The 13844-nt window shown below is 31.2% G+C and overlaps 1 protein-coding gene across 1 annotated transcript; it reads right to left on the reverse strand.

The window, feature by feature from the left end:
- Nucleotides 1-223: 223 nt before the first annotated feature.
- On the reverse strand, nucleotides 224-12831 carry LOC109680531 (olfactory receptor 10AG1-like). The gene is made up of 2 exons (XM_020155342.2): nucleotides 12758-12831; nucleotides 224-1205 (listed from the first exon to the last, which is right to left on the reverse strand). The coding sequence occupies exons 1-2, from the start codon at nucleotides 12829-12831 to the stop codon at nucleotides 224-226; spliced, it is 1056 nt and encodes a 351-aa protein (XP_020010931.2).
- Nucleotides 12832-13844: the final 1013 nt, after the last annotated feature.

Raw genomic sequence — 13844 nt, forward strand, 5'->3', positions numbered from 1 at the left:
AGTAAAATAAGCCTATTGAAAAAGACAAATATCACATGTTTCTTTCATTTGTCATTTAGGGGGAAAATGAAATGACAGTGAATGGAGGGGTAGTAGGGATGTACATAGAGATGGGGTACAGGGGGAAGAGGACATAATATACATGAATGGAAGTATCATAATGTAAACCCTTACTTTGTTCAGTTAACATACACTAATACCAATTAAATGTATTTCATGAGTCTCACAAGGCTACTATTTTGTGAAATAATTTTCTCAAAGCCTCAGTAAAATCCTTGTTCCTCAGACCATATATCATAGGATTGAGCATTGGAGTCAAAACAGTGTAGAAAAGAGAGAGCAATTTGTCTGTTTCCTCATACTGATTGGATTTGGGTTTTAAATAGGTGATACTGGCTGATCCATAGAATAAAAATACAACTATAAGGTGGGAAGAGCAAGTGAAAAAGGTTTTGGGTATTCCTATGTTGGATGGTAATTTGAGGATAATTGAGATAATTCTGCAGTAGGACCCAAGGATCAATATAAAGGGAACAGTAACAAGTAATGCAGCAAATACATACACCACCATCTCATTCACAAATATGTCCCCACAAGCCAGTTTAAGCATTGGGGGAATGTCACAGAAGAAGTGGTTGATTTGGTGATATTCACAGAATGGCAGAGAGAAAATCTGGTATGTCTGCCCTATCTCCACTGGAATTCCAATGAGCCAAGAACCAGTTACCAGTTGCACATAGGCTTTGTGTCTCATGACAAGAGGATAGCACAGAGGGTTACAGATGGCCACATAGCGGTCATAGGCCATCACCGCCAAGAAGAGGCACTCTGTGGCTCCCAGCATAAGAACAAAGCACATTTGTGTAGCACAGATAAAAAAAGAAATATTTCCTGTCTGAGTCCAAAGATCCATGAGCATTCTAGGAAGAGTGACAGACACGTAACAGATCTCTAGGAAAGAAAAATTGCTAATAAAGAAATACATGGGTGACTGAAGTATGGGCCCTACTCTTGTTACTAGAATGATGATGCCATTCCCCAACAGGATAATCTTATAGATGACCAAGAATGTTACAAAGAGAAACCAGTGAAGTTTAGGAATATCAGAAAATCCCAATAGAACAAATTTCATAGTTATAGTGAGATTTGTGTCTGTAGTTTTTAATTTGTTTTCCCCTTGTGTTTTACATTTGATAGCTGCATTTCTGTGTTTGATTATTGGATTAAGATATGAGTTTTGATATGATTTCTCAATATCTCTCTGACATTTCTATTCTCTGATTTTGAAGAAGTTTGATGTGTCACAAGAAGAAATGATCTCATCTGTAGAAAAAAAATTCGATGAAGCAAATGTTTAAACAATGGATTGATAATGGTAGATTTGCATTAAAATTTTACCAATGAGAGCTATATAGTTATACATAACTATTTACTTTCAATATCAGAAGGAATAGTAAAGATGAGCTACTTCTCCAGTCAAATATAGAATCATTTTTCAGTATCCCTTCCCTCATTTTTTAACCCAAGGATTTGCATGTAAAAGCTACCTTTTTAGGAAGACTACTAGCTATGCTAAAATTTTTCTCTTCTTTGAAAGTTCAAATATTTAATTGAAGTCTTTTCTTTCTGTTTTACTTTTAATATTATTTTCTCCTTTCTTGGAATGCATAGCATTGAAGCCGGTCAGCTTTTTTTTTCTTTACAAATTCTCCTACCATCATTTTCTATACTGTTAGTTATACTAACAGTTATAGTTAGTTATACTAATAATTATACTATTAGTTTATTACCTGAAGACACATAAACCATTTAGTTCAACAAATTTGATTTTAAATTTCTTAAGTATATTTACATTTATCTACTTATTAGTGCTAGAATCCAAGATACATCATCTAACCAACTCCAAACTTACTCTAACTGCTTTCTCCAAATTCCTTTGTGACAAAACAGATCCTAGTTAAAGTCAAGTTTTCCTTTTACCTAACATGAGCTGAGGCATCAGCAAAAAACACATTCAAGAAAAACATAATCTCTTTAGTCACATTTAAATTGTGACCAAAAAGAGCAACAAAACAATTTAGTTCTATGTAAAGATGCTACCAACTTCCTTAATTTGTTTGTTCACTTCATTCTAATATATGTTTTTAAAAATTCAGCTTGTAAGGTCTGTTCTCAAATATTTAAGGTCATCCATTCCTTACAATCTATGTACTCATTAACTGATTGTTCAATCTTATTTTGATCAATGGTCAGAAAATGTTGGCACAAGTTTCAATATCCTCTTATAAACCAATCATCTTTTCACCTTTCCCTCAATTTGGTTTGTCTTCTTAGTTCATTCAGAAGTTTCCCATTAAAGCTGTCTACAAAGGAGTCATACCCACTCGTTCTATAACAATCCTTCTCTTTCTAGGAAAACCTCCATGAATTCTATCACCAAATTCTGAATGCTGGTAAGTATACTTTTAGGGTGGGTATAGTTGGATTGAAGTAGGAATTAATTCATAATATTTGCCTATTTCTAAGGCCAAATATCAAGGTCCCCAGGACTTATGGAAACCTAAACTGGCTGAAGTACACCTGTCACTGCTCTCAAACGTACAAAATGTATTGGTTTTCCTCTACCTGCTACACGTTAGTTTATCTACCCTCTTATTTCCAAGATTATTCCAATAGCCTTGCCTGACTATAATTCATCCTACACAGAAAAAGCTAGTATGTCTATGGTCACAGTACCCTGAATGTGCCTGATTTCAGAAGCTAAGCAGGATTCAGTTTGATTAGTACTTGGATGGAAGAAAAAGCTAGTGAATTTTTAAAATAAGTAAATCTCATCATTTTACTTCTACCATTTATTGTAAGGCTACATTAGTGCCAATAGATAGCTCCTTAATGTTTCTGATGTTTCATTTCAAAACTTGTGGTTTTTTTCATTACTTTCACTATAAGTGAAGAAATTGAGCTACAAACTATTTGTACAGTTTTCCTAGAATTACTCATAATCTGTGTTCCAACTTTATACCATTGCTTTTGTCCATTCCCCTTGATTTGAAATATTATAAAACAATTTTCATACACCTCATTTTTATTTTTGAGATAATGGTTCTTTTGAGAAAGTATGACTATTCTGTAAGATATCAACTCCTATTATTAAGAGTTATACACTATGCTAGTATTTTCTTGTATTAAGATTATTTTCTTATAAAAAATCAAGACTAGTCAAATAGGTATTTATTTTAATTTTTTTAAAAGAAGCATTTTTGAACATTGCCCTTTCCTTTCAAGTCTGAAATATTTTTTTCTTCCTTTCTGTAAAAACAAGAGAATGACATACTTCTTGTTTGTTCTGTACATTTTATTCAGGATTTCCTTTACTTCTCACAAAGTAAAAGTCTCAATGATGCCATGAAGAAATACTGGGATGAGAAAGAAGGTCCATGAGCAAGAAGTTGGTATATGCTTTTCACACACCCATAATAAGTGAATTTACTTACCTGATTCATACCCAAACATCCTTGTCATCAATTAGGAAAATAATATGTATATTAAAACCTAAGAATGTGCAAAAAGTACATCAGTATTGTACATGTTATCTGGAGACAAAATTCATCAATGGTTCTTACAGTAACTAAAAATTCCATCTTAATTAACTAGCAGGTCATATACCTTCCATGAATCTTATTCCAGTCAGTTTTGACCGTGATAGAAAATCTTCCCTAAGTACTAATAGTTTCACTAACCTATCCTCTGGATGAGATCTTTCCATATATCTTTTCTACATAGTATTAGACTTTCCATATATCTTTTCTACATAATATTCCCTACATTTTTAACATTATTTTCCATGACTCATTCTATATAAGATATAATACAAGTCTCCATTCTAGTATTTCACATACAATTGTGAATTGGATATAACAAGTCACAACTTATTAACAACTTATTAAATTTGTTTATTTTCCATGAAGTCAGGGAGGATGTTTAGAGGCACAATGATATTGCAAAAACCAAATCTTTAATATTCAATGACATAAAGTTTCAGTAGTTCTCATTATTATTTATGAAATTATTATAGATTTTATTGCCAAAATCAAAACCTTTGCAACTTAGCTTCTATAATAGTAATAATAATAATAATAGCAACAATAATAATAATAAAAGAATATTGCTCTATTTTAATACTAATTTAAACATTCCCATTGAAAATCAAACCAATATATATAATGTGTACCAAATGCACTCAGGTATGTGACACAAAGTTGCCATGATTTTGTCCTTATTTTGTTAGGTGTGACACTATAATAGATGATGGGCCAAAGAATCGAAATAAATTTTGTTTCCCAATAACTTACATTTGGGAAGAAAAAAATGTTTTTTCCCCTCTAGAAGGAGATTCCTTACAAAATAAGGTCCTTCTCATAGAAATGTTGTTATTCATGATGGCAACATTTCCTTTGTAATCACCATACTAAAATATATGCATTTATTTTGTATGTAATGCATCATTCTATGATTTTGTTTTCTTTAATAGGTTATTTCACGATACTTTTAATTTTGTTTTTATTTTTGTGGGACTCAAACCCTAGGTCTTCTTCATGCTCAGTTAGTGTTCTACCATATCCCTGGCATTTAATATTCTTTTAATTGTTTACAAAAGACAAATTAGATAAGAAACTATATTTCAAACGCTTACCACAGTTTAGTTAATTTATGTTTTTGATTTATAAATCAGAAATGTATAATTCTGTTTTAAATAGTGATGCTTTCTGAGAGCAAGTTATGATCATTGTTTGGTTCATTTATATTTAGTATATACTGTTTTTCATGTGAAATAGTTATTGAATGCATTTAAGTAGAATATCTAATATTAATATTTTATATTCACCTTTTACAATTTTGGAGTCCAGTCTTTCTAGTTGATGAAGTTTTTAGACACTTTATCTATCTAAATTGTGACAAATGTATGCAGTTTTAAAACAAAATCTCAAGTTGGTTTTGAAACAGCCAGTGACCTATATAGCATCAATAGTCACTTTGTCCCAGTGGGAATATTTCTTCTCTCTGTTCACACCTAAATTGCTAGTTAAGAGCTCCTCTTTATAATCATTTGGCTATATTTTTCCAGACAATTCTTTAGATAGATCAGACTTTTCTGCAATCTCTCCATGGCATAAAATTTCACCTAATCTTTTTTCACTAAATAAGGACAGAATACCCAGATGCCCTAAGAAGATACACATTTGCCTACAGGAAAATGTTCAAATTAGGTATTGATTTGTTGTCTTGATTTGTTTTTCATAATTCTTCTGAATAGAACTTTTCAGCAAATTTTGTCTCTTGTTAACATCATCTGCACATACTTATCCTATTATTTTTCAATTCTATTTCGCAGAAACTAAGATTACTTTATTAATATTATGATGCTCTTTCAGACATAATGAGAATACCTGAATTGACAAACAAATCCTTTTGTTTTCATGTCCATTTGATAGTGTTTTTATAGTGGACCAGTTTTTCAGACTTGTGTCCTCATCTTCACTACACTAAAGAAAAATATCTCTTAACTTTGGTCCTCAGCACTTTTCATTATTTGTGACATGCCTCTCAATTATTTTGCAACACATATTTGGACGTGATATGTGCTTCCAAATCTCTTACTATCACTGGTTATGACAAAATACCCCTTATTTCCACTGCCAGAGAGGTAAAACTAAGGCATTAACTATTGTGATTAATGGTACAATAAACAGAGGGAGATATCTCCCTTAAATCCTTATTTGATTTCCTTTCAAAAGATCCTCATGAGTGGGATTATTGGATATATGGTAGTTCCAATTTTAATTCTTTTCAGAAAAATCTGTACTATTTTCCATAATGGCTGAACCAATTTACCTTCCAACCAACAGTATAGGTGAGTTTCATTTTATTCAATATCTTTGCCAATACTTGTTTTCTTTTGTCATTTTTGGTAATATCTATGCATTAGTTCTGAGGTCATCTCTCCTTGTGGTTTTGATGTACTTCTTAGGCGAATAGTAAAGCTGAGCAGTTTTACATATATTTTTTGACAATCTCCATGTTTTGAGAAATGTCTAATCAGGTCACTTATCTGTTTGCAATCATACAGGTCCATTAACTAACCCCATCTTTTTTTTTAAATAGTTGAAACAAATATTATGTTTATACATATCTCAGCTCTAAATTAAAAATATATTCAAAAGTTTACTGCAAACAATCATATACATTTTAGATAAGTGAAAAAAAATTTAATGTTTACCCATGCATTTATAAGTAATATTCATATGTTTTTCATTCTAAGATATGCATTTTGTTCCATTATCCTGTTACTTCAACTGCATTCACTTAAGTAAGTTTTAAACATCTCACTTGGATCGAGTGTACAGGTATTGGATTCCTTTTGTTGTACTGAGTATTCCTGTATTTTAAATGCAATCTTTTAAATGCTTTTTGAAGAGCTTCTTAAATCTGTAACTGAAATCTAATATGGGGACAAGCGGCACATATTAAGGGTGTGTAATTTGTTGTATGATATGCTGTGAAACCATGATAACAGTCAAGGTGGTGAACACGTCAATCACGACCAAAAGTTTCCTGATGTAGGTATTGAGTCCACACACACACACAACAAAAAAAAATGAATTTAACTACACTCTGGGCAGAGAAAATATATTTCTTAAGTATTTAGATTTTTTTTTATCATTCCCCTCTGGCCTACCACTTGAGCCAAGACCCCAGAGTAATTCTTTGTGTGTGTGTGTGTGTGTGTGTGTGTGTGTGTGTGTGTGTGTTTTGGAGTTAGAGCTCAGGGTTCAGTGTTTGCTAGGCAGGTGCTCTACCACTTGAGCCTGCCTCCATTCCTTTTTGGTCTGACTATTTTAGAGATAGGGTGTTGTTTTTTGGCTAGGCCAGTCTGTACTGTGATTCTATTTTACTCTTCTCATGGTAACTGGGATGACAGGAGTGTGCCACCATGCCAAACTTTTTTACATTGAGTTAGGAGTCTCTAAACCTTTTTGGCCAGATTCACAACACTATTGGGTTGAAATGAGTTCTCATGAACTTTTTGCCCTGGCTGACCTCTAATCATGATCATCCCTATCTCAATCTCCAAAATAGCTAAGATTAAAGGTATGAGCCACTGTGCCAGCACTTTACATTTTTTGTGTTCTGGACAGTACAAATTTTGGCCTATCTTAATGAATATTTTCTTCAAAATTTGCATATGTTATTGCTTTGGATGATGCATGCAGAAAAGCTAGGCCATGCATTTTTTTTAATCATATGTGCATACAATGTTTGGGTCATTTCTCCCCCCTTTCCCCACCCCCTTCTCTTTGTCTCCATTCCCAAAGTTTTGAATTTCATCTTTTACGTCTGAATTACTCTTGTATCCTTATCCTGTAACAACTTATTCTGTAAAAAATGTCAGGGTGAATATTTAAAGACATAAATCTGTAATTTTATATCTTCCTTGGATTCTCCTTGTACTTAAAATAACTTTCACATTTCCTTTCATTGCTTCAAACTCCTGTAAAATTTTGCTCTTGAGTAACTTACTAATATGATCACCCTAAGTCTTTACTTGCTGTTTTTTGTTTTTTTCAAAAATTGAGTTCTTCTTCTGGATCTTAAGAATGGAAAACTTAAAATCATTCCCATGCTTTCTCTTCTGCCCAGAATCTTCTTAACATGTCTGGTGTTAATTGAGACTCAACTCAATGTCATTTCGTCAGAGATTCTATCACGTGTTTATTCTAGAGATTATATTATTGTCATGGGATTGAATTCTAGCAGTATGTGAATTATTTATTAATCATATTTTTATTGTTTTTATATTTAAAATAATATTTCTACCCTTACATTTCATTTTACGTAAAGCAACAGAAATTCAAAAAGCTCCACTATTTTTTCTAGATTTTCAGATATTTTGGATTTCAACTTCATAACTTCTTTTCCCTTTCTAATATCACTTAGTTTGAAATTAGAAAAACAAGAAAGCTTGTTCTTATTCTAAAAGTAAACAATCATGCCTTATAGCTTAAAATTTTTGTGAAAAACTGACTTAACAATTCCATAACCTCTATTACTAAATCAACTCTGTATCTATGTACTTTTACAATATTTTTTATTAACATTATTTTCTTATAACCTTGAAAATACAATATTGTCATGATTATAAAGTTTATTGTTTAAATTTACATATTATCTTTTGAATAATTTTCTATGTTTTTGTAAAACTGAAGTATTTTCTACTACCTGTATTATTTTCACATTTATCTCTTAAAAAATGTCTTCATTCTCTTGTCTGCTTATTTTGTCAATGACTTTATTTATATTTAGCAAGCAAAGAGCATAGTTAGAGCTGTGTCATGAAATCTGTACAAGTTTGGGCAGTAAGATCAATGAACCAGAAATTTGGTACAAGTTGTTTTACATGCCTAAGTCAGTCCAGATTTCCTGCATGTATCGTATTTCAGCTCTCTTGTCTACAACTTAGGAAAAAGTGAGTAGATACATACATAATAATGTGCATGAAGCCATAAGTGCTTTATGTATTACTTTAAGAGCAAAACATATCAATACTACATAGAGTTTACAGAAAAAAACCAGTTCAATTAACTCTCTTGTTGATTCGCTTCTTTACAACTTTATACAATCCATCAAGCCCACAGTTGAGGCTGACATAAAGTATCTAGCAGTTGTTCCACTGATGGTACTTTATGTGACTATATAAGTTTTCAGATTTTTTGCACTTGATACTATAATACGTGATTCATTTTGTAAAGAATATAGACAAGATTCTACTATAGTTTATTACTTCGTACGTGATTTTAATTTTTTAAAGTAGAAATTAACACTAGAATAAATTGTTTTCTATGAAGTCGGAGAGGACAATTAAAGGCATAGTAAGAATGTAGAAGTTTAAATTTTAAGTTTAAATTTCAAAAGATTGAACTCCTTTTTTATTGAATTTTTAAAAATCTTCTTTCATAAACCTGTAACCATTTAGCCTTTTACTTTTTAAATTCTAATAGTATTTTGATATCATGCTCTTTTAGATCCAAGTTAAATACTACCATTGAAAAATCAAAACAATATATAAAAATTTATCAAATGTAATTAAGATATGGTCTCAATTCCTTCCTTGTTGATGATCTTATTTGGTGGGGGGTCATATAAATAATAATAAGTTAAATTAAATATTGCTTATAAGTTATAGGAAGTTTTATAATTTGAAAGAAATATATTTATATGGAAATTTCTTAATACAAAGATAACATTAATAGGAATCATTTTATTTGACGTGATGACATATCTTCTATTATCATCATAGAAACCTGTGTTTAGTTAAATCATTCTATATAAATATAATCTTTGATTTTATTTTTTAAATTTCTAAGATGAAAACCTATAAAGCCATTATAATTATTAATAATAAATATATTGGTTAGGAACTTATATATTGCAGATACTTGAAAAATGTTAATATATATTGAGAAAATAAAATTGCAGCAATGATGAGCTAATCATTTTAAAACTATATTGAAAAATTATGATTTTCTGATATTTGCTATTATTTACTATATCATGATACTTAAATTAATTAACAATCCAGAGAGAAATATTAACATACCAGAAGTTTACCTTGTGGTTTTGCTAAAGTTCCTTCCTTTTAATTGAATTTTTATATTGTCAAAGACTTTTACATCACTTTTAAATAAGAACTAGCTTTTCAAGCAGTTAGTCCTCTTTATAGAGGAAATATTTGTTTTTCCAGAAGGGATAACTCTTTTCCTTTGTCACACCTAAATTGTTAGCTAACTGCTTGAGGTTGAAATTATATTGGTTTGTTTTTATAAAATATTCTGACATACCAGACCCAGCTTTTCTCTACTTTCTCCATGGTGTATAATTTAATGCACTGGTTTTTTTCCTAACACAGTTGTAGCATATCCATATCCCAGAAGAATAAAATTTATTAATTATATGATATCTACATACAGGATAATATTCACATTATTTATCTTTGTGATTTTGTACCTGTCTCATTTTGCTTTCTGTAATTCTTATGAATATACCTTATCAGAAAGTTGCATTTCTTATTAACATCATATGAATCTTTTCAAATTATTTGCTCATTTTTGAAGAACAGTTTACTTTGCAGCAGTACACATGGGTGCACAGCAAAAGAAGCAAGAGTGAAGACAGTTGACAGAATGAGAGAAAATCTTTGCTAGTTATACATGTGACAAGGAATTAATATCTAGGATATATACAGAACACAAAAATTAAACATCAAAAGCAGAAGTAATCCAATCAAAATTGGGCAAAGAACTAAAGAGATTAACTTTCAAAAGAAGAAGTACAAAAAAACAATTAATATATGAAAAAAGTCATCTAGAAAAAGTAAATCATAATTACACTGAGATTCCATCTCACCCCAGTCAGGATTACTACAGCCAAGTAAAAAAAAATAGTAAATGCTGGTGAGATTGTGGAGAAAAAAGAAATACTTATTCATTATTGTTAGGAATATTAAATTAGTTCAGCCACTATGGAATTCACTATGGAATTATCTCAAAAAATTAAAAATAGTGCCACCATATGAACCAGTGCTACCACTCCTGGGTGCATAACGAAAGAACTAAAGGCACCATGTAGTAGAGGCTGGCATATGCATGTTTATTGCTGCACAGTAAATCAAGTTATGAATATGGAATATACATATATATATATATACAATAAAATATGCCATTTCCTAGAATGAAATACATCACTTCCTGGAATATGGACAGAACTGGAGATCATCATTATAAGTAAAATAAGCCAGACTCAGAAACACAAGTATCATATATATTCCTTCAAATATGAAATTCAGCTATAAAAATACTCATGAAAGCAGAAACAGAAATAGAATGAACAGGAGGATGTGAAAGCAATAAGAGGGTGTTGGGGATGAGTATGATCAAAATGATGGCATACATGTACCTATATGAAAATGTGAAAATAATATCCATTACTGTGCCCAAATCATACCAAGTAATAAAAATCAACTCAGTATAGTGTGCCGAGCCTCACTGTAAAGCAAGTAGGAGGAACCTCAATAGAACATATAGGAGGCATTTTAATTCATGGGCCAAATATATGGAAAACTGTATTAGTGCTATGAACGTATTTTTTCTTTCATTCCTTTTACACCAAAAATTATATGTAAAATTTGCAGTATTTCACTTGTTTTGCTTGCAAATTCATCAGGTTCATTTACCTTTACTTGTTTGAAGTTATATTAATTTTTAAGATCTATCTTTTCTCTTTTTTTTTATTTGGTAGCACTGATGGTTGAATTCAAGGTCTTATGTTTGCAAGGAAGATGCTCTACCACTTGTGACATTTTTCAAAACCCATTTTGTTTTCTTCTTCATGGTCTTTAGTTACCCTTATTTGTAACAATTTGATATGTTATATCAGTCTCGGGGATTCTAGGTTGCATTCTTTAATTTTTGTTCTGATGGGTAATTACTATTGGATGATCTTTTTGATATTTAAGGGATAGGTTTTATATTTTGTTAGTGCAAATTGGCAAAAGCCTAAAGGATTTTCCAGTTCCAGGAATTATAGCGTATGAGGTTTGGTCTTTATTGGGATGAGTCTTGAAAAAGCTAAAATCCTCACTATGAAAAAAAGCCTTTTTAAAAATAACCAATAATTCTGAATCTCAGAGAATGCTGAACGTGATGTCGAGATGCTAAGGCTTCTAGTTAGTATGCAAATATAATTTATCTCAGTTTTCACTGACTCTTAGAGTTTCTGTTTCTTCTCTATTTACATATCAGTCACATTTTATAAGAATTCTGTATCCTCCCTTGGCATATGCAGATCCCATTCTTCTTCCGAGAACTCTAAGCAAACTGAATTTAGCTAAATCAATCTCTGGCTACATAACTCCCTCATATTCTATGTTCTGCCAAGAATTGTCTCAAATGCTGACCTCTGCCTCCACTAAATATATGATGTTCTTTGACTCAAGATTTCTGTACTTAGTTCAGGAAATTCTTTCCAGATAGAAACTACCATCGTCACATGGTTAACTTTTGGGATTTTCCTTCTGTGATGACTAAGCTGTAAAGGTGGTCCTCATTATACTTTCTTCCAGGTATTCATTTTTTTTTTTGTTCAATGCCTTCCAATTCAAGTCTGATCATATAATCTAATTCTATTTGAGTCATATGGAAAAGATGATATGATGTGTATGATTACATGTAGTGACTCCATTGCATAGCAATGAAAAACCCACCTTGGTAAAAGTCTCTATTACTTCAAGCTTGGTTAAAGAAGTAAACTTTCATGTGCAGCTCCCTTTCTTCAGAGGTCTGTGTGGCTTAGGATCAGAGAACAGCCTCTAGAAATTCACAAATGCCTGAAGCCAACAGTTCACAAGAAATTGACAGCTTCAGTCATACAGCTGTATGGCACTAAATTATGAAAATACAGGTGAATCTTTCCCTAGTAAAGTCTCAGATAAGAATGACATCCTAGTTTCCACCTTAAGAGACCCTAAGCAGAGAACCAAGCTAAACAAAGTCCAGACTACTGGGTCACAGAAATTGTGGGATAATTAATGGGTTTATGTGTGGATTTGTGTGTGCATGCATATGGGTGTCTTTAGCTGATAAGAGTGTGGTAATTTGTTATATAACAATACATATACTGTTGTTCAGGTACAATAAACTTGTACCTCAAACCAAATCTGGGTTTAATTTTCTCATGTAATTTGCCCTCTTTTATGATGGAAGACTTATCTAATGCCATCATGATCCATGTTTCTATTTTCACACTTTTCCTTTATAAATGTGAGTTTATATTATTAACTTTGAATAAAGACAGTTAACAAAATATGTTGATTGCCCATCGTACTTTATTTCAAAGCATACTACTAGTTATTTTAGTAAAATAAATTCTCTTTTATTTTTTCTAGATATATGCAAATTGTTTTGCATATTGTGTAAACAGTGAGCATATTATAGATATTTATATTACAGGCTTCATGGAAATTACTCAAACCCCAAACACTGTCAAATCTACTAGACATTTTATATTCCACTTCTTTTAAAAATGATTTATTTGTTTTAGTAATCTAGGCTTAAAATTACCAGAGGTCATTATCATTTATATGTCATTGGATGCCACTGTCTGATTCTTGAACATAAAACACCAAGTCAGAAAGAAGCACTCTAATTGTAGGGAATAATATAAACTCTTTAGTTACACTGAGGAAAAAAAGGGAATGTGAAATTACCAAAAAGCCTAGGTTATGCTAAATATTATGCTAACTGCTTTTGAAGTCATTATGTCATCTTTCATTTACCTCACTTATTTCATATACTTGAAATATTTTGCAGGGAGGAATAGATCTGTAGTCAAATTTGGTCAATTTTTTGGTTATATATCATTTCTTTGTTTTTACTTTTTTTTCATGTCTAAGCTGCAGCTAGCTAACAATATCTTCTACATTTTGAAATGGTTATATTCTCAATGGTTGAATATTAGCACAGAAAACTTTAAATATTTATGTTTTGGGGACTTTAAAACTCTACAAGAGTTTTGTGGACTCCTTAACTGGATGAAGTTTTTGTTAAGTATTTTAAGAGTGTATATAGTATGTACAATATCATAACATTTTTACATGGAATTATGTATGTGCATGAGTTCACATGCAATATTCACGTATGATTTATTCTGGAGTTTTTTTTTCTTGTAGTGGAGTTTTTACTATACAGGTGTTCTGCCCCCAGAGTTTGTATCTTTTTTTTTTTTATTTTGGT

This window comes from Castor canadensis, chromosome 1 (genome assembly GCF_047511655.1).
Source record: "Castor canadensis chromosome 1, mCasCan1.hap1v2, whole genome shotgun sequence".
Lineage (NCBI taxonomy): Eukaryota > Metazoa > Chordata > Mammalia > Rodentia > Castoridae > Castor > Castor canadensis.